The 23,178-nt window shown below is 40.7% G+C and overlaps 2 protein-coding genes across 4 annotated transcripts; one reads left to right on the top strand and one right to left on the bottom strand.

Annotated features, from left to right (window-relative positions):
- Positions 1-6,832: 6,832 nt before the first annotated feature.
- On the top strand, positions 6,833-14,881 carry tctn1 (tectonic family member 1). Of its 3 annotated transcripts, none has more exons than XM_010743083.3 (14): positions 6,833-7,170; positions 7,587-7,704; positions 8,871-9,004; positions 9,255-9,406; positions 9,485-9,587; positions 10,664-10,776; positions 11,216-11,236; positions 12,425-12,559; positions 12,718-12,843; positions 13,442-13,527; positions 13,653-13,790; positions 13,882-14,035; positions 14,402-14,533; positions 14,625-14,881. In XM_010743083.3, the coding sequence occupies exons 1-14, from the start codon at positions 6,879-6,881 to the stop codon at positions 14,769-14,771; spliced, it is 1,851 nt and encodes a 616-aa protein (XP_010741385.1). In that variant the 5' UTR covers positions 6,833-6,878; the 3' UTR covers positions 14,772-14,881. The 3 variants fall into 3 exon arrangements, with proteins under 3 accessions (XP_010741385.1, XP_027147057.1, XP_027147056.1); XM_027291256.1 differs by having other exon boundaries at positions 12,422-12,559; XM_027291255.1 differs by having other exon boundaries at positions 12,419-12,559.
- Positions 14,882-14,895: 14 nt separating this feature from the next.
- hvcn1 (hydrogen voltage-gated channel 1) lies at positions 14,896-19,277 on the bottom strand. The gene is made up of 6 exons (XM_010743079.3): positions 19,175-19,277; positions 18,099-18,321; positions 17,683-17,787; positions 17,354-17,585; positions 16,548-16,660; positions 14,896-15,306 (listed from the first exon to the last, which is right to left on the bottom strand). Exons 2-6 carry the CDS (start codon positions 18,270-18,272, stop codon positions 15,250-15,252), a joined length of 681 nt encoding a protein of 226 aa, XP_010741381.1. The 5' UTR covers positions 18,273-18,321; positions 19,175-19,277; the 3' UTR covers positions 14,896-15,249.
- Positions 19,278-23,178: the final 3,901 nt, after the last annotated feature.

Genomic DNA, 23,178 nt, shown 5'->3' with positions numbered 1-23,178 from the left:
TGAAGAGATAACATGATGTTATCAGGACAGAGAGATGACAGACTGACTGACAGGCAGAAACAGACAGAGGAAGACTGTGGAGAGACAGAAAGATACAGACGAGATGTCCAGATGATATTAATATTTTCATTTCTTTTCTTTGTTTAAATGACAATCTGTGCAGAAAAATGTTTCTGTTCATGTGACAGCGATTCAGGAGACTGAGCCAGTGTCGATTTACTCTTACTTTAATTTATATTTATTAGAATTGATTTTCCGTTGGGGACAGTACATGTATCAAAGTACGTTTTCAGTTCTGATACAAAAAGATGTTTCTGCAAACTATTTCTGATGTGTGCATGCATGCTCGTGAAGGACACTGGTATCAGCAGAGAGGCAGGGTTGATGACGTTTAAAGGCAGAAACAGTAGAGACGATGACCTGATGAGAGATGGACAGATAAGTGGACAGATAGATGGAGGCAGAGACAGAGAGAGGGATAGGCTGAGAGGATTAGAGGAGCAGAGGTGGTGCTCTGTAGCACTGGGACATGATACATTACAAACACACACATACATGCTTTGTATAGTGAGTTACAGCTGGTTGAGGGCAGGCTGATGTGAGACAACATCACAAGAATTACAGCAGATTTACAGCTAAGGATACTGTTTTCCTGTGAAGTGGTGGAACGTGGTACGAAGCACAGTGAAGGGCACACTGCATGAGCGAGTCCGTTTTTATCATTCGACCAGTGCTTAATGGTGCAGCTGTCAAGCAACAATCACCGCAGCTAAAAGTTAAAGCTAGTGCACAAAAATTTAAAGCTGCAGTTTCTGAACACACTGGCTGCAAAAACACTGACACCGACTTCAGTCAATACATTCCATACTGTGAATTCTCATGAAAGAAGAAACACAGAAGTTTCCAAGATATTTGAACTATGTTGTCCCATTATTTCCACTGACTTGCACAGGTTTTCATTGCATCAAGCAAAGTGTGGCATACCATTTCTTGTAGCATTTGGCAACAAAACAACTTTGATCCTTAAGTTGCTCCTTGATACTTCTTTCCTTAAGATGGCTGGACCCCGACACCAAGTCTCTCAGGGTGCTTTTCACACCAGCGCTGTATGGTCCACTTTAAACAATCGTTTCCTTGAATAGTCTGGTTCGTTTGGGCAGGTGTGAAAGCTCATCCGAACTCTGGTGCTGACCAAACAAGTGAACTCTGGTCCGCTTGAAAACGTGGGTCTCGGCCCACTTGCAAGTAAACACCAGTGCGGTTCACTTACGATGGGAAAGCAAACAGACTGTCCAGCCAACCAAAGATCAGAAAGCCAATCGATGAGCCAGGTTTTGTTCTTCCTAGTGCAGTCTGAAAGTGAACCAAACCAAATGAAGGTGTGACATTTTTCGGCATTCCCCGCCTAATTAAACCGAGTTCTGGTGTGAAAGCAAGTGAAGTGAAGGTTACCACAAAGGTTAGCTTCAGTGATGAAGCTGCTCAGTGTGTTTAACTGTCTATGTTTTCAGGTAAGCAGCCACACAGTCTGAACTGTGAGAGAAATAACCAAACAGATAACTGATAAATATGTGCCATGACTAAATCAACATGAGTGGAGGGGTTAAATATTAGACTGAGAGATCAATATATTTATTTGTGTGATCAGCTGGTTAGTGGTTAAAGAAAAGCAGCAGTCTATACATTAAAAGATGGTCCAACAAAAAAACAAAAACAAATACACGAGCAGTGACACCATCAAAAAACTTGTCAAAGTCCATCCAGTTTTATTGGACTAAATGGATCAGATTCTGATAATACAGAGGCTGCAGACTGTTACAGTCAGTGTTTACAGCCATTCATTTTCTAATGATCATATGTGGGGAAAGTATTTTTTGGCCAATTTGCATCCCATAATCCCACATACCAGAGCAGGGCCGTTTCTTGCTACATGCGTACAATGCAGATGCATAGGGCCCTGCAGCCACCAGAGGGCCCCCGAGCTGCACATCATACATTTTGGGAGAATTAAAAGTGCCTGTCTTTATTTGTAGCCAGGCTAACCAACTGCCTTATTTGCTGTGTGAAGAACTTATATCCTTTAAAAGGCATAAAAGCTTTTTTTATAGGTTATACCAAAACTAAGCTGCCATGATAGGAAAGCTGTGAATGTGTTTGTGGGGTAACCAAGTCAAAATCGCAAAATCGATGTCACACAATAATGTAAATGTTTCTGAAACATCTGCATTATTCTTACTAGTTTTTTTTTTTTGTTTCTTTGTTTTTTATTGTTTGCACATTAATATGGAGGAGGAATCTCTCCCTCAAAGTTTGACAAAACAGGGGCCCCCAAATAGCGTCTTGCATAGTGCCCCCAGACAGCTAGAAACAGCCCTGATGTGGAGCGTGCCCACTAGGGAGTTGGTAAAGTGTGATGAATGTTGATAGACATCATAACTGGTGTGATAAAAGTTGTTAACTTTGTTAATATAAAAAATAGTTCAGAATTCATTAGAATATGGAAAAATAAACCCCAGAAATAACTTTCCCAGAAACTCTGATTAGAGATTGTGTCACAGAAGGTACAACAGCAGACGTCTTCCAGTAATACTGAGCATGTACCTGGTCAGCGTTGTCACGGTGACTTCAGAGCAGACAGGTCTGAGGCGTTTATGGTCCACCTGGCTTTCCATAGCAACACAGAGAGGAGGTTGGCTGCTGTGAGTTCTGTTAATGACCACAGGATTTATTCAATAAACCGTGTGCTTCTTAATTAATGCTCTAATTAGGCTTCCTTCCTCTCCCTGCCACCCAACCACACTCTCACACACAGTCTCTCTCTCACACACACACATACACATGCGATGCAAGTGAGGTGGTGACCTTGTGATAACCTGTGTGTTCATCGTTCAATGACAATGCCCCAGCACTCACACACATGCACCATGTAAGCATGCGCACGAACATTCTGCAGGACGAACACTCTCTCTCACACACACACCTCAGCCATTAGCATCCACAGTGCTGCTGTGCCTCCCCCTGACAGCTGGATATTACCCACAAAGACTCCGATTGAATGTATTCATCAGTGGTCCGACCCACGCCACCTTAATGGCCACTGAGAATTAATTAAGAGAGAGAGAGAGGGAGAGAGAGAGAAATGTAACAGGAAACCGAAGCCTATTCAGAAACATACGTGTAATAAATAAGTTTAAATAAGTAATGTTTAACTTTTACAGGACCCATCAAAAGAAGAGAGGGCAGGGGGGTTCTTAGTACTCTTAGCAGAGTTCGAGGTTCAAACAGTTTTTCTCCAGTTTTCAGTCCAGGATTTTGTGGGCGGTCCTTAAAGGGTGGCTCGATGACACGCTGAGGCCACCCTGAGCATACCCCTGCACCCCTAGCAGAGAGATAGAGATGAATTCATCTCGCTCAGAGTTTCAAAGTTAGTCATATCATTTTCTGAACTCATCTGACACGTTTCAGCTCATTCAGAGGACACACCCCCACAGTCCTGGAGCTTAGAATTCATTTTCACACGATTTTAACATCTAATTTCATAAACTTGTCGACATTTTTAATCATTCCAATTTGTCTGGGTGGTTAATAACACTTTCTTCTTTGGTCTGACAAACTCAAAACATGTATTTATTCAAGGACTTTAAAGGTCCACTGTGTCAAATTTAGGGTGCTCTATTTAAAAGTCTTGCAGAAATGGAATCCAATGCTCATAACTCTGTTTTCATTAGTGTATAATCACCTGATAATAAGAATCATTATGTTTTTATTACCTTACAATGAGACTTTCATATCTCTTCCACAGACTCCATGTTAAGCAGCAATATTTTCACAGTAGCTGAGAATGAACAAACTTTATGGCTTTATGGCCATCGTAGTTTCTTCTTTACACTCAGAAAGAAAGGGTGAGGCGACAGGGTGATTCATGATATGAATTGGGTCAATCTTAGTAATGAGCCCGCAGTGAATTATCAACAACTCTGCAGTTCACCTCAGCTCTGTGGAGCAGTTTAAAGGGTTTCAGCTCATTGTTTTGGTTTTACGGCCCATAATTGTATTGTCTTCAATTAGCCTCACAGCTCCTATGAACCTCCTTGCAGCTGCAGCAGCAGCAGCAGTTATTTTCAGTAGAAAGCTCTAAAAAGCCAGTCTACGCAGCCTGCCTAGCAGCAAACAGACACTAAATGGTGAACATAGTGGAGCATTTAGAAGCTACTTGCATCCAGCAAACTGAAGAAACATGACTCCAAATTAATATTAATGTCGCTCTGTTTCTGTTGGGTGTATAAATAAGCAGCTGTACCTCCGTAGTGTCTTTGTTGTTGAGCATTGAATGAATGCTTAATGTTCACGCTGCTCATAGAGTGTCCATGCTCATAGTTTCACGGCGGTCAGTCCTGATCAACTGGGTGCATTGGTCTGTTTTACATCAGTAATGCAAACCACAGTGTGATGAAGATTCTGCCATCAACCAAGAACCTGAGCTCACCTGCTCTGTTATCCCAACAGTATCTTTATTATCAAAGTCGATTAGTTAATTCATAATCAGTTCAATAAAAGTAAAAATGTTATCAAATGAAAAATCTTATTGCAGAATCTCGACTGTGAAGACTTGCTGCGTTTTTCTGTTTCATATCATAAAGAATTGATAGTTTTGGACTGTAGCTTGGAACACATAACCTTTGGGCTCTGGGAAATTGGAATCCCAATTTTTCACTACTTCCTTATGTTATAGATTGATAGATCACAATTTGGAATGTGACACCTGTGTTTTACCAGCCGAGCTACACTCACTATGATGCATTAGTTTAGATCTTAAGGTCTTTGTAGGGTTGGCACACATGAAATGTAATTTATTTATGGGATCAGCCGACCAATCAGAGTGACTTATGAAGCTGTAGTGGAAGTTCAACCATGAACCTCACCTCAGCACTCTTCACACACACACCTATTATTCTCCCGTAGCCTTTTATCCACACATTTTACTCCACAGTCTTCCTCTTATCCACTTCATCTATTTGCAAGTGATTTTATCCAGTCACAGTGCTTCTGTTCTTTCTTTATTGTTACTCCCGGATCATGTAATCAGTCTGTTTCATTATAATATCATTTTTTTGTGACACAACCTCGCCTTCAGCATCACTCAATAATTAAACGTGAAAAACCTAAGATTTTCTCCGTGTTATCCTGTATTATTAATCACTATCATTAACTGTGTTAGTCTGTTTTTGCTTGTTGGTTTCTCGATTAGCTCAGTTGGTAAAGCATCTGCCCATGTACATGTCCTTGTCAGCCCAGGGTTCAAATCTGAACTGTGGCCCTTTGATACATGTCATTCCCCATCTCTCTCTCTTCCCACATCCCTGTCAGTCTTCAGCTGTCTCTATACAATCAACTTGAGAAAGGCCAAAAAAAAACCCATCCTGTTCTCTGTGCAAACTGCATCAGTATAATACAGAATATTTATTTACAGTAAATCCATTCAAATGATTTTAAACTGCAGTTGTTGGTTGTTTTAGCAGCTGGATGACATTTCAGGTAAACTGAGGTATTCCTGTGTTTCTCCTGTCCTGTGCCGCCATCGTGTGGATAATCATGGAACGCAGTTTCAGCTAAAAATCTCAAAGTGACTACAGAGAAGGAATAAAAGAGAATATTTATGTGAGCTAAAACCAGTTCTAAAGGGAGGCTATACACATCTCCACTGAATGCTGATGTTACTCTGTGTCTGCTGGGTTTGTGAATGCTGACACATTCTCTTGTTCCAATGTCTGTATATGAACAACATGAAATAAGCTTTGAATAAGCACTGACCAGCATGTGATACATCATATCAGTCCGCTAATATTAACAATCACCTATTAAATGCAAGGTGTATCATAAAGGATAGTTCCTACTCTGAATTAAGGAATATAATACAAATACTTGAATGTATGAATTAAATTATACCAATTCTCTAATCATTTTTAATTTAAAAAATGAATCTCATCTTACACTATTTCTTTTTTTTATAACAATCTACAATGATTTTGAGGTAGGCCTAATACATTCAGAAGGTTCAGTGAATATAATAGTTATTCAATCATATTTCATATACATTTGAGTTTTGTGAGTCATTTTAAAATATGGTGATGTCAGTGGAACTCCATGAAATGATCCATAACTTAATATAATCTATAACAGGGGTCTTCAACCAGGGGTCCATGACCCCTAGGTCTGCAGAGGTATTGGGTCCACCAATTTTTGTCATAATAATTAACAAATTTCACCAAAATAATATGTGAGAATTTAAAAAATGACAAAGATATAAGACAACTGCAAGCATTAATATGCAATAATAAGCTACTTTTGAAAAAAAACATTTACAAAACAAATGATTCCATTATGCATGAACTTTTTTATCAATCATAATCAGATATAAACTAATAACCCAGTATATAAATAGGTTAATAAGGTGAAATAAAAGGTGAATAAAGTAAATATTAAAGTTATTATAAGCCAGGCTTAAAATGTGACACCCACACAAAAATGTGGTTGTCTCTGTTCTGTTTGTCTCTCGTCCAAGTGGGCTGTTAGAGGAAATATGCATGAACATCTGTCAAGTTATGTTGCAGATGTGTTATGTTATCAAAAATCATTTATCCATTAATTTAATGAGAAATATTGTGTCATCAGCAAAGCCAGATAAGTTCATTTTAAAATGATTTATACTGTAAACAAGATGCTTTGGTTGCAGGAGCTTAGAGGTTATCTGCTTCCAACAGACTGGGAGGTGTAGTTCCTTGCATGGACAGCAGGTGGCGGTAATGTTTCACTAAAGGCAGTGACCCGTTAACGGAACACAGACGAAGAAGAGGCGCCATAGCAACGGTGAAACAAAGATGGCGGCCTCAGCGGTCGTGCTGTGGTCCACTCTGAGCTTCAGTTTGTTTCTCTGGTTTTCTGCCGCTACTGCCGAAGAAAACACAACGAGCTACAGCCTGAGTACGGCTGTGTATGGTGACCAGAACGTCACGTATAACGGTACGGACAGTTCTACACAGCCTGCAGAGTTTGAGTCAACAACCCCGACAGCAGCACCGAGCTCCAGCAGCACAGAGCGGCCCGTCCAACCGACGCTGTCCGCCGACCCGCTGCCCGTCTCCGGCCAGCTGCCCACTCCCGCCACCAGCGGTAAGCTGTGGCTATACCGCGCTACACTGTTAATTCTTCATTTCAATGTGACGTTAATGTGTGCACACTCTGTTCTATGAAGCCTTTATGGTAGTTAAACAGATATTAACTCACTTCCATCATTCAACGTAAGATTAAAATGATGTCTGATGAAAATACAGCAAACATCCCGAGTCTGTCACAGTGAGATCAAACCGTAAATGATGACAGTAAGACACGGATGGCGTTAAATGGAGTTTTTGTTTGTCACGTCATGCACGCCCATGGTTCTTATATATCTTTAATATATAACATATATCATTGATGCACATGGAAACATTTTCTCAATAAAATAGAGGTTTAAGAGCGGTCAATAAAGAAGCTTTTTGTTTGTGTGTGTGTGTGTGTGTGTGTGTGTGTGTGTGTGTGTGTGTCAGTTGACAGGCTGTGTCCCTGCGATGCGCACAGGGATGTGTGTGACATCAACTGCTGCTGTGACAGAGCGTGCAGGGAGGAGGTGGCTCTGTTCACCGGCTGCTCGCTGCACTCTGTCAGGTAAGACTCTGGACTTGCTGTAGAGTTGCTGTAGTTCAGGCTGGAAACACATCAGAAGGCGTCTGCGATTCAGTACTGCTGGAAAAGTAATGCAATTCAAAATCTGCTCATAGTAGAAATAATCCCACAGTACAGGTGTCGCACTGTAAGAAAGCAGGACACAGAGGTTATTCACTCTGATTTACTGTACCTAGTTACCCCTAGTATAAAGCCACGCAGACATGTTTATCTGTTAGCAACCTTCATTGAAATTTATATTTCATATACTAAACAGCAGCATGTCCAATAACAGTGTACCAGCTGTACCTGACAATTTACAGATTTTACAGCGAAGAGTTTGGAAGCACATTGTACCAAAGAATATAAGAGAACTGGTTATAGACTGTTCTATATCCACACATATATACTATATACATAAATACAATATATTTGTGAACTGATTCTATGTTTTTAATGAAGTCTAATACCTTAATTTTATTACATAGTGATAGAAAAGAAGTTGGACTCACTTCACACGAGGGGGACAAAATAACACCTTTAATACAGTCTAATGCAACATCATACTAACCAGAATTTATTAAATATATGGTTAGTCTATGGTTCTGTATTAAAGTGTATAAGACTTTAAACGTGTCAGTTCTGTAAAGCCATGATTTAAATAATGGACAAACAAAGGCCCGTCACTAATAAAGATGAAAACATGGAGTGGGAGCAGAATTAGCTGTACTCTGATGTCCACAGCACTGTCGCGTCATACTCTTATACTCTTTTTTTTTGACACAAATAGTGTTTTTTTTTCCTAATCACTGTCATGTTTTTCTAATGGAGTTCAGTTACGGTCAGTGAACCTCAGCTTTTTCTGCTCACGTTTCAGATTCTACTGGAAAAAGTGTATTATTTTTATTTAGCCTGAGCGCTAAATAAACATTATGAGGTCTGTGTTTTTGGTGGCTATATGTTTTAATGCCGCCCCCATCAACAGCTCTGCTTCTACATGCATGCCAACCAGCGTCTACTGTAGGAAGCACACTGACTATGAATATTTACATCAAATGACCCACACTATCCATTTAATGACCTCCTGTTTCCCTGTGTATCGGTATAGTAACCTGTGTGCACATGTTGGACATGAACAGGCTCATCATGGTGTTTTCATTTGCTTGCAGTGGCAACAAGCAGCTGTGCAGCCGAGATGTAGCGTCCTACTCTTTAGGGATTACAATAGATGGCTACTCAGAGTTACAGTCGTCTGTCCAGAAGGAGACTAATTATGACGTCTTCTGCATTCAGTCACAGAGCGGTGAGTCATTCACAGTGTTCATCTGGACTAGAAATCACCTGAGTAAAGAAAATCTTATTTGTCACATCATAATCATAAGCTGCTGTCATTTTTCCAATTGCCAGAATAGACTTAATATAGAGAATATTATTGCATGAGATGCTCCTTGTATACTGATATAGACCACAGTCAGTATGCAGCCATGCCACAAAGTACTTTATGATACCTCTGTCCATCTTCAAGTCTGTTGCTGACTGTTTGTTCTGTCTAGGTGCTGATGGATTTTCTCACCCCTCGCCTGCTCTTCCAACTGACAGCAACTTTGACTCGCTCTTTAAACAATTCACCAGCTTTATTTTTGGCTCCGAGGAGAGCAGCGGTCAGGTGTTGAGTGCCGAGCTCCAAGGCGGGTCTGGATACCAGGTGAGTCTCAAGTGTTCACCTTTTTCTGTTTGTCTCAAACTGATCGTTTCATTCTCTGCTGATGGCTGGTGTTTTCAGTACGGGGATGTGATGATGACAGCAGGAGGACGTGGACACAGAGGGATGTTCTTTCTGCCAGCGCCTGGTGTCACTGCTTACTGTATGGACACCAGTGCTGCAGGTAACTATTACTCACCTTAGTGTGTACGCCTTGGTTAATCTGTGGCCACTGTGGCTAGTAATAGATGTTAAAACATAAATCACCACCCTCGGGGTTGATTTGTTCAGCAATCCAAGTAGGTGTTGTGCTCATTGTTATCTAATAAAGAACTGACCAATCACAGCTTTGTAGGCGGGCTTAAAAGCGGGAGTGTCATCTTCCTAAAAAAATCTCAACAAAAAATGATTATGGTAAGTTAAGCTACAGAGTTAACAACTCTTAGAGGTGCAGTGTGTCAGATTTAGGAGGCTCTGTTAGAATATGACATAAATTGAATATAATATACATAGCAATGTTTTCATTAGTGTATAATCACCTGAAAATGAGAATCACTGTTTTAGTCACCTTTGAATTAGACTTTTATATCTACAGACGGGTCCTCTTCCATGGAGTCCATGTTTCTCTCATAGCCCAGAACAGGCAGTTTATATTATTTAGATTTGGCCTTTTACGAGTGTTGCAGTCCCGTCATTTTTCCTATATTGTTCAGAAGGAGAGTGTGAGGAAGTTATTTGGTTGGTTGCAATCTGCAACTTGACAGCAAGATGTCACTACATCCTACACACTGCACCTTTAAATCTGACACACGAGTGAGTTGCAGTACTGAGCACAGCGTCACACTGAAGGAATAAAGCCAAACAAAATCACACCTACCAAACTGTAGTGTAGTTCAGACTTTTCTCAACCTCCAACACTTTACTCACTCACATGACTGCTGTCATAATACATAAAGCGCACAACAAAGATGGTACAAAGTGCAGCTCAAATAAAGGTGAAAGGCTGATTCATCTAAAACACACTGAGTTCAAATGTGGCCTATACAGCAGACCTTCAGGAGAGTGGTGCACCTGTGTTTGAAACATCAGGAGGAGATCCTGCAGGCGTGTATTTAATCATATCAAGATTAATTCATTATTATATGTCACCATTTTTTAAACTGCTCCAGTTAAACAAACAGCTTGCAAAATGAGGTTTACTACATGCTGACTTTTCAGGAAGTAAGCCTTTTAATTGTCATTTCCTGTTTGTCTCTGCAGCGTTCCTGAAGGATCAGAGCAGTCAGTGTTCCAGGCACATGGTCCTGGAGCAGGACTGCAGCACTCTGCCAGCCCTCAGCATGGACACCTACACCAACATCCAGCTCTTTGCAGTGAGCCTCACATTTACAGCCCTCAAACACACTGCACATCAGGACATATACTGTGATTAAAGAGACACTCAAATCCACAGTCTTGCTAATCCTGTGCTCTATGCTAACCCCATACTGAATAGCTGAGACACTCTTTTAAGTGTTGTAACTGACTTCTTGTCAACCTTCTTTGTGAATCTGCTTCAGTGCTTCACTTTTCTCTCCCTGCTCCAAAACTTGATATTTACCATTAATATTTCAGACAGCTGGATGTTTGTAGCTCCAACTTTTTGTTTAGATTTTTTAAATAAGAAAACAAAGTAACAACATATCATGGATGTTTAAGTTGCACAAGATGAATGAGCTCCTGTATTGGAAATGGTTAAAGTGCTGAGAAACAAGAACATTTCCATTGAATTCATTTAAAGACGTTAAACTGAATCTTTCTTTCACTCTGCAGGGGAAGGAAAACGATGCAGCAGTAAGTATACCTGAATTGACTATTCTGTTCATTTTAATTGGACTAAGGAAATCAATTAAGAACAAAGTCTTTTGTTCAAACGATAGAAGTTCACAGGTTTTTGTGTGTGTGTGTGTGTGTCTGTGAGTGTGAGTGTGTGTGTGTGTGTGTGTGTGTGAGTGTGTTCATCAGTCAAATTTCTAATCAGTCGATTAATTAAGAAAAACACAGCAGATGAATCAATAATAAAAATGATGGCCCTGCTGTTTTTTGCTTGGTCTCGTCATGCCGTCATTATGTTCGAGTCATAGAATCTGCTTTGCAAGCTTCATAACAAACTGTGAAACACATGCAATGCAAAATAATGCCTTCATATAGCCACATTGTCTTTCCCTGTAAAGGGTTATGATCTTCTGATTCATGTCTTTAAAGTCAGTCCCCAGTAGATTCCTGCCCCTGAGGCAGCTATAAAATAAAGAAGGAGCTACACAAATGTATGTTTCATACCATCACATTTCCTCCAAAATGGGAAATTTAGCAAGACGCTGACATCCGTATCCGTAGTTATGGTTGAGGTTAAATGCTGCAACGCAAAGACATGAAAATGACAGTCTCTCATAACTTTATGGTCAGTTCTCAAGAAGAAGGAAGTTCTTACACACTTGCATTGTCTAAGATTTGTTTAACATGTTTTCCCTTGATAATCAACGAGCAGCAACTGTGACTGTGATTAGTGACCTATCACAGTGAACATCCTGTCTGCTCTTATGTATGTCAAGGAACACTACTGTAATGTTTTAATAATCCATGCTTTAATGACACCATAACAACAACAAAGCTGTAACAAAGGAAAACCAAGTCATGCTAGCAGCATGCAGACACTGCAGTGCTCACAGCTACATGCTAACATAACCTTTTTTCATTTTTACCATGTTCACAATCATAGTTTAGCAGGTTAGCGTGCTAACATTTGATAATTTGCAAAAAAAAAAAAAAAACCCACAATGAATAGCTGAGGCTGATGGAAATATTTGATTCATATGTAATCATAAAAGAACAGAGTGTAGTGTATTGGACAGATTACATTATTGACCTAATGATGGCACAAGATTTAAAGTCAGGTAATCACCAAAGTAAGGAGATATATAAGTACAGTCCATTTACCATTTTAAAACTTGATTAATGTGGCTATTTGTGGTGTTGCTGGAGGTCGTTCCTGTGGAGGTGACTTCAGTCATCCTGCAGTCTGTAGATGGAACTCAGACTGAGCTTCAGATCAGTGATGGAGAACACCTCAGCCCCGTCCTCCTGAACCCGACCCTCTGTGCTAATGTGGTGCTGAAGGTGAGTTGGCTTATGACTGGTCCTATCAAATCTAGATTAAATCTGGCCAAACATTACAAGTACTTAATATTTATATTTATGGAGTAGTATGTCCTTACATAATATATAATATTATAGAACACACAAACGACTGAAATGAGACATTTTTGTTTTTTTAGGTTGTCTATGTGATGAAGTATAACCCAGCGGGTGAGATAGTGAAGGTGATGGTGTCTCTGGTGCTTGGGTTTGTCCGTGAAGCAGTGCTGATCCTGGACCAGGAGTTTCAGATCACATTTGTGCAGGTAGTATGTGAAGAATACATTTTGTATCTGTCATGGAGTGCTCACAACTACTATTTAAAGTAGATGCAGTATTTACATAACCTGATCTTAAAGGCTGTCATAATTGTAGGTCGGGTCCTTTCTGGTTCATTTAACTATTGTTAAAACTAAAAGAACGTTTTTTTCAGTTTCAATACAAAGAAATTTAAAATTAAACGGTGGACTAAACAAGTCCCTTAGACAAGTATCTGAATGATAATGGAGATAAAAACATTTTACCTTCACATGAAACTAGTTTTTAGCTGCATCTCACTGTCCTTCTCAGTGTATGGTTGGATAGATCGTTGGTTGGATGGATAGTTTATTGTTTTGTTGGTTGGATCAGTGGTACAGTTGACATTTGGCCATACACATATACATCATACCCACATGTACTTCTTATCACACATTTATGCCCACTGCTGTAGCTACCATGGAGACCCTGAAGTCTGGTTCTCTGTAACTCAGTGAACTACAGGCTTACCTCAGGCCTGATTCTCTGCTTGTTAAGGGGTGTGGAAATAATCCACTCACGAGTTTTTAGTCCTGTACAAGACAAATGTACTTTGTCTTGTGTGAGGATGGGGAGGAGGTGGCGGTCCACTACAGTGGAAATCCAGGTTATGTGGTTGGACTACCTCTTGTGTCTGGAACAAGAACAGCAGAATATCCTTTACCTGCCTTAATACTGGACTTCCCTCTCCTTGATTCATATCATGTTATGGTACTTTGTTTGATAACAATCTGATGCACTACAAGGCCCAGGATTTGTCCTTGACAATTATCTTCACTGGGATTACTAGAAGCATCGACCCCAGAGACACTCTGTCTCTGCTCCACACTGCTGGGGACCAGGACTGTCTGCAGGGACTACATAAGCGCTCCCCTGTCTTGTTCAGTGTGGATTCTGTATCCGGCTGCAAATTAAGGCAGGACACTGTCACACTCAAATCAGATCACTATGTACAGGTTTTTATGTCTCAATACATAATGTGACGCTGACTTGTCCTGTCCGTGCAGACTGGAGGATGCTGCCAACTGCTCCCTGGTCTTTCAAGCGCTTCTGGATGTTCTGCGAGGACCAAACTATCCCCAGTATGTGGCTTCCTTTGGAAACTCTCCATTAGAGTATCCACTCGACTGGGTGCCCATCAAGAACAATTCCAATCCCGGGGTGAGCACAGTTTGACTGCAGGAAAGAGTGTCAGGTTTTAAAATGTTTCTAGTCTTGTCTGTGAGTTTCTGTAAAAATCTTCCAGTTCTCATTCAAAAAATCCTCAACCGTAACAAACCTTGAGCTGTGTCTCAAACTATGCCATATTGGGTCCTTGAAGGACTAGGGCCTGGAAAGACCTTGATTGGTCTTTGAGTTTGATGTTAAAGGTCATCTGGTCAACACTTCTATGTTATTTCCTCTGTACTCTTTGCAGTTGGTTATGCAGTTTCCATACCACAAACACTGGATTTTAAATTTTGAGTTTTGAATCTACTGTGTGCTACTTATTCACATCATTAAAACAATGTTCATTTGTGTTGGCAGGAAGCACAGAGTTGCATTATCCCGTTGTCACTTCATTTAGAAATTGAGTGGACCAAATATGGCTCCCTGGTGAACCCCCAAGCTCAGATTGTGAGCGTCAAAGAAGTAATCCAAACCAACGTCACCAGTTTGGTAAGACGTTGGCGTACAGGCGTACTAGAAGGACACTTTAAGGTTTTACCTTTAATCATTTGGATTGTCTGACCGTGCTGTTCTCCCACAGGACCAGTTATCTGGAGGCAGCAACACTGTGTCCATCACGAGCTCAGTGGCCTTCATACCGGTTTCTGCTGCTGCTCTTCCTGGTTACAGAGCCATGCCCACCATCGACGCCAAACTGCCCTTTGACTTCTTCTTTCCTTTTGTTTGAACAGTCTCACCAGTGTGTGGTAAATTTACCGTACATGCCATCAATGACAAGCACTGTGTGTTGAATCTGTTACTGTATAGTTTGTGAATACTGTAGATATCAATTTTGTAATTATTTAATAAAGTTTTTTTTAATAAATGAAACCATTTCATTTATTTCAATCATTTTTTACACAACATAAAGAACTTTGAAATGTTACAGAGCAGATGAAAATGTAGTTTTATGTACAAATCATCAGTGTGAGGAATGTTTCAAATATTTACAAACAGGTTAGAGTGATATCCAGCAGCATCTGAATATCTGACAATTATTACAACAACACTATAGTGACGGAAGTCCTGCATGTGGATCTACTGATGTAATATAGTGCAGTAACGGTAAAAGTGGTATGAATACTGAAATGAGGTCTAAAACAAAAAGTACATGATGAAATGTTAGAGTTAGATAGAAAGGACATCAGACAGTAGTTCACCAGCAGTTAGAATTCTATGCCGTGCTTCTTGAGGAGGGCTTGAAGTTTCTGATTCTCTTGTTCCTGAGACAGACAGACACACACACAGAAAAGTCACTGCACTGTGAGTTCAATTGTGCTGCTTGCCCAAAGGTTTTATATTTTTATTATTATTATTATTATTATTATTATTATTATTATTATTATTATTATTCTACACAACCTGAGTTGTCAGCAGTCACTGTGGTGAGTACAATGTCGTCATAACTGAGAAATTATGAGAGCGACAAAACGACCTTAACACCAGCCTCAGTTTAGACCAGAAGCCAAAATACATTTCTCAATTATATGACGTGCATTTATGCATTCATTATGTCACTGCAGTTTGCAGTTGGCCTCAGTTGAACACAATGCAATGCAACTTCAGAAAACATTCAGGTTGACACAACATCAAGAATTTAGAAAAAGCTGCAAATACAAAAATGGAGAAAGTTCGCTGCACAGATAACAAAGGAAACTGTTTCCAAAGGTCGCTTCATGATCACATATAGGCAGAAGTTCATCTCCAGTGTCTGCTTAATACTGATTGAATACCATTGCTAGTAACTAAATATGACTACTTTAATCACACAAAGGAAACGTAAATGACAAAAAAAATCTCACCCTCTGCATGAGTCTGTGAAGACCTTAAACAGCTCCTACAGACTGCTGCTCCCACCATGTAAGACGGAGCGACCACAGGTCCTTCATTCCAACAGCTGTCACACTCTAATACTAGAATGACTTCATGACTTTCTTCTATACATTTATTATTTATGAGTAATTTATCATCAACCTTGTGTATACGAGCTGCCGTGACAAGTGAATTTCCTGCTGTGGGATCTTTAAAGTCTGTCCTATCTTGACTAATATTTTAGTATGTTTATCATGGAGGCTGCAGGTCGAGTGCCAACACTGTTAATCCCCGTCATAAACACTACGTTTCCTCAGGAAGTATTAAAATGACTGATAGAACGAGCCACTTCTCGTTCTTCAAGGTCCTGCGTGGTGCGCACAGTGCACACCGTGAATAAGTCAGAAATCACCATGAACATAAAGAGATGATAGTGGAGCCAACTTCAATAACTTCAAGAGTCATAAACCAAGGCAACAACAAACACGTCCAAGTGATGTTCAGCACTTTTTAGTGTCCTCTGGAAACACTTTGCATCATCATCAGTGCTACTTGCAGCATGTTGTTGTCAGATCGATTGAAAAGATTTGGTCTGTTTGCACGTGTTGCAGTGTTATATGTGATGAAGTGTGAAGCAGCTGTAAAGAATCACCAGTTTATCATTGCGCTCCTGCATCTCTGTGACTCTCCGGACCAGGTGGTCGTAGCTCTCCTTCAGCTTGTGTATCTGCTGGTGTGCACGGGTCTTCACCGACACCAGAATACCTGCGATACATCAAACAACAGTCATCTCAGCTTGCTTCTTCTGCTCTTCTTCATGCAGACCAACATTTCCACTGCAAACTCATGGAAAGAGTCAGAAATGACGAGAAGTGAATAAACATAAAAACACTGTATAGGAGTGTTATCATTGTTTTTATCAGTCCATGGGCTTAAAATAGTTATTATTGTTATCAATATTATAATCACAGAATTGCACAGAACACAGAAGCTGGCGGTTGATAGCTTTTATATGTAGCATTTGGCCTGGAGAAGACAGTGGGATGATAAATAGGTGACAGATTTGAGATCAGGTCCGAACTTCACTTTGCAATGAAGCACACAGTTGAGTGTGTGGCAGCTGGGCCAAGAAAAAGCGAGGTTAAGCTCACTTTGGACAAAGTTAAACATTTTTATTTCAGAAGCATGAGGTCAAGCAGACGCCTGCCTTCAGGAGGAAATACACGCAGAGTTTTGTAATATGTGTTTGTACTGGATGTGTCTGCTTGGATTTGAAAGATCATTTCAGCTGCCGTCCCTCCCTAACTGTGACAGCATAAGCATGAATCAGGTCTATTTCCTATGTCAGCTTCCCCCCAAGTATGAACAGCAGAGCACTGGCTGACGGTAGCTACAGCTACAGCTATGTACTGACGAGTTGTGTTATTTCGTCCACACCTCGTACAGAGTGTTACTGACCGTTGATAATTCTGGCCACCCTCCAGAGCCTCAGCAGGATGAGGAGACCCATCCCATCAAAGGCGTCCTCGTGGAAGATGTAGACGATGTCCAACACAAAGGAAATCACCACCACCAAGCCGTCAAACACCTCAAACTTGTGATCGAAATACTCCAGGCGGTAAGCAAACAGTTTACCAGCCAGCTCCAGCATGAAGAAGGTGAGAACAGCCAAGCTCAGGTAGTGAAACACCTGCAAAAAAAAAAAAAAAAAACTGTGAGTGAGGAAATCATCTGATGTAAAGGTCTTCATTAGAACTGAGAGCGCCGTGGACCAATCAGAGCGTCACCTCAGGAGCAATATGGCCGTGTTCCAGCTTGATAACAGACAGATCTATGAGCAGCTCCGCCAGAACGAAGATGGCATCCAGGATCACCAAACACACCACCACCACCTGCAAACACAAGTCACACCGCCACACGCATCAAAGTGTGTATCAGATGTCCTCAAGTGATGTCACTTGAGTCAGTGTTGATGCAGGCTGAGGACAAGTAAGAAAATACAAGAAATCTGAGGGTGTGAAGTCTGTGAAGTAGGCGCTAAATGCTAAAACATCTGGTTTCTCATATCTGACAGTTTGCTATCATTGTATATTGAATGTCTTTGGGTTTTGGTCAACGATTTGAAAATATCACCTTGGATTGATGGGTATATGTGTGCTCACATCATAATCACCAAACAGATGCGCTGACCAGCGTGGCATACCTGGAAGTGCTCAGAGCTGTAGAGCCTTTGCAGTGACTCCCTGAAGGTCACCGTTTGCGGAAACTGGCCAGTGGCTGGACTCAGCTCCTCGCTGGCCACGTGCAGCTCTTCATCCTCCAACTCGATTGCCTGCTTATCGCCCACAGTGGTGAAATACTTCAGGTACCGAGCCATGATGGCAGGCGGTTCGGAAAGGAGTGGACCACGTCCCACCTCAGCTGACCTAAGAGAGAGAGAAGAATGGATTGTGTAGTTTAGTTCAGAGGCATGCTAGAAGGGGTGCAGACGGATCACGCGGATTGTTTCTTTATTATCACTTCAGGAAACACCTCTGGTTGACTGTGCCACTCGATAGCACAGATAGTTGAAAATGTAATGACTCATGCAAGTCTGTGGCAGCCAAAGGGAAGCTGCTTCCCACCCTGACCCCTGTCAGATGTGATTTCTCCATCTGTTGGTCAATGTGAGTTCACTTCTCCTTTTTCTAGGTTTGCATCACATTATTGAGAAAGCAAAACATCTCAGTCTGGTGTCCAAAGAAAGCTGTGAGCTTCCTCCAGCACCAGCAGCACCAGCACCACCACAGTGGGGTGGGTGGTGCTGGTGCTGGTGCTGGAGGAATAAATCATGAGACTGATCACAGCCAGTAAATATCATCCTAATCAGGAAACATGCTGTTTATTTACAGTTAAATGACATCAGGACATGGGTGGAGGTGGGTGGAGGTTGTACTCTAGATTAGACTAGACTCAGCACTGTGTCCTGCTGACACGTACAGAAAAGGCCATTACACTTCCACTTGTGGCAGTCAGACTCCAGCCTAAAGAGCACAGGGTGAAGTTTAACAGGCAGACCGCTCAGCTGATCCTTCATGCGTACATGCATGAACATGAAGAAGGAAAACACATCCTGAGGTAGCAGCTAAAGCTCGTGATGAAAACATCCGTCTGCTTTGATTTGTGCAAAGTAAGCGGTTTTTTTTTTAGGAAAAGGAAAAGTTTGACGCAGCTGAACTTTCAGCGCCACAAGTGACGTTGTTACTTTGTGAACCGTTATGTCGGAGTGAAATCTCTTACCTTTTCTTTTCCTCTGCTTTGCTCTTGTAGACGTTCACACTGTGCTCCTCCTCACAGAGGAAAGACTCCTTGAGTTTGTCAAACTGGAGGACAAAACTCCGCCTCCGTCCTCCCCTCATCCAGCCCCCGTCCTCCCCTCATCCAGCCCCCGTCAGCTCCTCATCCAGCCCCCGCTCTGTGCCCGCTCACCGCCGGCGTCCTGCCGAACTCCGTGTAAAAGTCTGGAAGTATAATTCAGTCTCGTTCAGCTGTAAACACTCCACTTTAATGCACTTTATTTTTATTTTTATTTCATTTATGATACATATATAGTGTCTGCACTTCTTTCAGTGAAAACCATGCATACTGTCTCCAGCAGATCCATTGAAGGCTCCTCAGACAGCAGGCAGCGCTTCTAAAATAGATTGAAAAAACGTTCTATGAACGTTTCTTTGTCGATTATTTGTGAGCCGAATTATAGTGCTGCTCCATACAGACCATGGACAAGTATTCAATTATAATTATAGAGTATTAATCTATGTTTGCAAGACAAATGGCGTCAAGTCTTAAAATATTCAAACGGAGTTTGTTTGACCTGTGTGAGCCGTCCATACATCGTGTTTGACATTCTGTTCATTTGTCTCCTTTTCAGCGATTTGTGTCAAATTTAGGGGGCTCGATTTACATAATGTGGCATAAATAGTTATGAATAACATTTCATTGGTGTATAATCACCTGAGAATAATAATCATTAACTAAACACTAAATGCTACAAAATCCTACACAGTTTAAGTTTTTTGGTGTAATCAGGTGTGATGAGCTGAACTGGTAAAAATCCTAATGTGTCAAGAATATAGGTTTACTCTCTGGATCTCCTATCTTATGACAATACAGTAAGTACATATCAAACCAGCCATTTTTTAATTTAATAAATTGTTAGAAAACATATTCAACATCTACAGCCAGGGGTGGACTGGCCATCTGGCATACCGGGCATCGTCCCGCCTGGGGCTGATAGGCTACATTTGGAGACGTGTCCAAAACAAAGTAGAAAACGTTTTTACATTGAATGTGATGTGACCTAATTAACTGCAGATTTTTGACAACATATTAGCCCAGAGTTGAAGGGCTGTGACAAAATCAACCACTGTAGTTATGGTTGATTTTGTTTAAATATGCCCAATTGTGATATTATGGATTATTATTAAGATGATTTAGCTAAGCTAGCTCACAGCTGCTAACGTCAGCAGTCTCTTGTTTCCATAGCAACAGAAAACATTGACATGGACTAATGAGCTGTGAATAAAGAAGCAGAATCAAACACATCACACATTATGGATGGACTAATTCATTATTTGTCATTTTATTGATTCTTTTAGAAGTTGTATTGTGCTTATGTGTTGCTTATTTTTCAGAATTAATAATGTATCCATGTCCCTCTCAGGCTGACCACTTGACATGTGAGAGCCTGAGGAGTTGTTCCCCGTCTGTCCATGTCCGAGGACTTGCTCTCTTACTGCCTCCACTTCACCACCTTTTGGCTACTGAGACGTCTCTGATTTGTTGAGTATGTCATGTGTCTTATAATGTTCTATGAATTCATACTTGATTTGTGATGATGACTTAATAATGTAATAAACATACTATATGTGTGATAAAATGACAATTGGTAATTCATAAATGTCTCTTTATATTCTCTGCTACCATCATCTCCTGTCAAACAGGTTTTCCTGACCTGCTAGAAGTTCTTCCATGATGAGAGAGACAGACAGAGAGAGAGACAGGTTTTAACTAATGCTCGGCTTACACCAAAAGATTTTCACAGTCACAGACTAAAACTGAAGGGTAGCATGAGGGTTCTTCCCTTTAGCTCACTCGTCCCACCCGTCTCGTCATGACATAACTTCTGTTGTGATTTATATGAATAAAGACTGATTGATTGGTTGCTATAGCTGGTCTTTAGTCCTTGAGTTCATAGTTGCGTGCTTTATTTGTTAACTGCTATCAAGGAAAGGACTCCCCTTTGTAGTACGCAGGAGATGCCGTGAGATTGTGGACTTCTACGTATGTAGGGTCTGCTGATAATGTAGTGGGTGGTCTGGACAGAAAATGCCAGGGCTGAATTTTTGTCCCAGTCCACCCCTGACCGGGACCCAGTCTTTTTACACTCTGTACTGTTCAACGAACAGCTGGGACAACAAACAACGGTCAACAAACAAGGTCCTTCTATGCGACAGCTTCATCACTGCTTTGGATTTTCTTGTTGCCATGAAAAACTCCAGAAACACTTGTGTTTGTTTGGCTACAGGCCTCCACCTGGAGGAGAGGACAAGGAGCACAGTCAATGAAACAGCACACATTCAGTAAACTCACAGGTGTTTCTGTCAGTGATTCACTGAACTTCATCCAGAGGAGAAAAACTTGAAAAAAAAATGATGTCACACTGTCACTTTGTCTCACAGCTATTGTTCATGTTCTCAGTAACACCTGAGCTTTTCCCTGACAAGTGAAAATGTGAAAGAAAAAGTCACTAAAAGATAATGAGTCTCTCATTTTACAAAAAGTTTTTCAGGTCTGCACAAAGAAATAGAAATAAATTAGTGAGTCATTATAGGGTTCTTTTCCTAAAATAATGAACTGGATCTGCTCTCTAAAATATTGTTTTCCCTCATTCAGCATGACTGCTATGACATCTTGAAGGAGTACAGCTTCTCCAGATGGGACCAACTTGTCAAAAGGGAAGATGAATACAATTGATTTCTATTGATTTTTATATTGCATAAAACACATACAGTCAAGGTCAGATTAACTTGTCCGGAGTCAAAGAACGAGATTACTGCTGCCTCAGTTGTCCACCTCCACCTCATTCATGCTTACTTGCTGCCTCCATGTCATATCAAGCACACAGCAACCTTACATAGTAGCTTCATTGTTTTCCCTCACATCAGGAACCCAACAAGGACTCCTGGTGAAACATCTGGCTCCAGGTTTTCAGTCTGTCCGTTAGATTGTGGCAACCACTGCAGACTCTCCACCTCCACCTACGAGCCTCATTACAACCTGGAGGCCGCCTCACACTTCAGACTCTGGCAAACAGCAGTAGCCACGTGTCAGCCAAGAACCTGCAGATAATCACACCTACCAGCTTCTGTCAACAACCTACAAGCCACCTCCACCTGGACAAATTGTCAGAAGGTTGTAGTCCAAAACTCACCTACTACTAAATTAAATTAAATTCAAGTCATGAATGATTAGCTCCTAAAACTGATGAGCAGTTGGCACTTTGCTTGGCAGCCAATGCCATCAGTCTATGGATGTGTGTGAATGGGTGAATGATATGTGTGTATATGTAAAAGCAGTTTCAGTGGTCAGATGACTAGAAAGGTGCAATATAAGTACAGTCCATTACTATTTACGTTTTAGTGTATTCATTTAAGCAAAGCAAAGTGGAAATAGCTGCTGGGCCTCCTATTAGGCCTTGTTCCTCGTCCTTTCTGTGCAGCGTCTGCAGTATTCCTGTGCTAGAATACATCCTCAGGTTTCTGTGTGATAATAATATTTAATAACATCATCTGAGAACACGTTAATATCAGTTTAAACTAGACTTTTCACATCATTTACACAACTGTTGCTGTTTGTTATTCTTATTGCATCGGATGAGAGCAAAGGTTCAACTGGAATAAAAATATATAAAAATATATCTCAAAACTAGAGAGTTCTGCTTTACTGTGACACATGTTATTGTACTTTACAGTAAATTATGGGCTTTTACTTGTAGCAAATTCCACAGTAACACATACTAATAGTTTTACACTAGTATATTATAACAATAATAATAATATTATTATTATTATTTAAAAAATTAAAATTTTCCATGATCATTCAGATACACGTTAAAATAAAATCTAAGTAATTATTACAGACATTCAGACAGACCATTTGAAAACAAAATAGACAATATATTTGATTACAAACATCTATGGTTGCTATGTTTTGTCTCCGGTGCATCGTTTTAATAGATTCAG

The sequence above is a fragment of the Larimichthys crocea genome, chromosome XVIII (assembly GCF_000972845.2).
Source record: "Larimichthys crocea isolate SSNF chromosome XVIII, L_crocea_2.0, whole genome shotgun sequence".
NCBI lineage: Eukaryota > Metazoa > Chordata > Actinopteri > Sciaenidae > Larimichthys > Larimichthys crocea.
The sequence above is the reverse complement of the archived record's forward strand: the minus strand, read 5'-3'. Positions and strand labels throughout refer to the sequence as shown.

Bases quoted from the DNA above. Each gene is read 5' to 3' on its own strand.
- hvcn1 (XM_010743079.3), bottom strand. From the start codon at position 18,272: ATGGCTCGGTACCTGAAGTATTTCACCACTGTGGGCGATAAGCAGGCA. The intron at 17,586-17,682 runs GTGACGCTCTGA...TTTTTTTTGCAG, and splicing joins ACGGCCATATTGCTCCTGAG to GTGTTTCACTACCTGAGCTT. The intron at 16,661-17,353 runs GTCAGTAACACT...GATGTATCGCAG, and splicing joins GGTGGCCAGAATTATCAACG to GTATTCTGGTGTCGGTGAAG.
- tctn1 (XM_027291255.1), top strand. From the start codon at position 6,879: ATGGCGGCCTCAGCGGTCGTGCTGTGGTCCACTCTGAGCTTCAGTTTG. The intron at 7,171-7,586 runs GTAAGCTGTGGC...TGTGTGTGTCAG, and splicing joins GCCCACTCCCGCCACCAGCG to TTGACAGGCTGTGTCCCTGC. The intron at 14,036-14,401 runs GTGAGCACAGTT...TTGTGTTGGCAG, and splicing joins AGAACAATTCCAATCCCGGG to GAAGCACAGAGTTGCATTAT.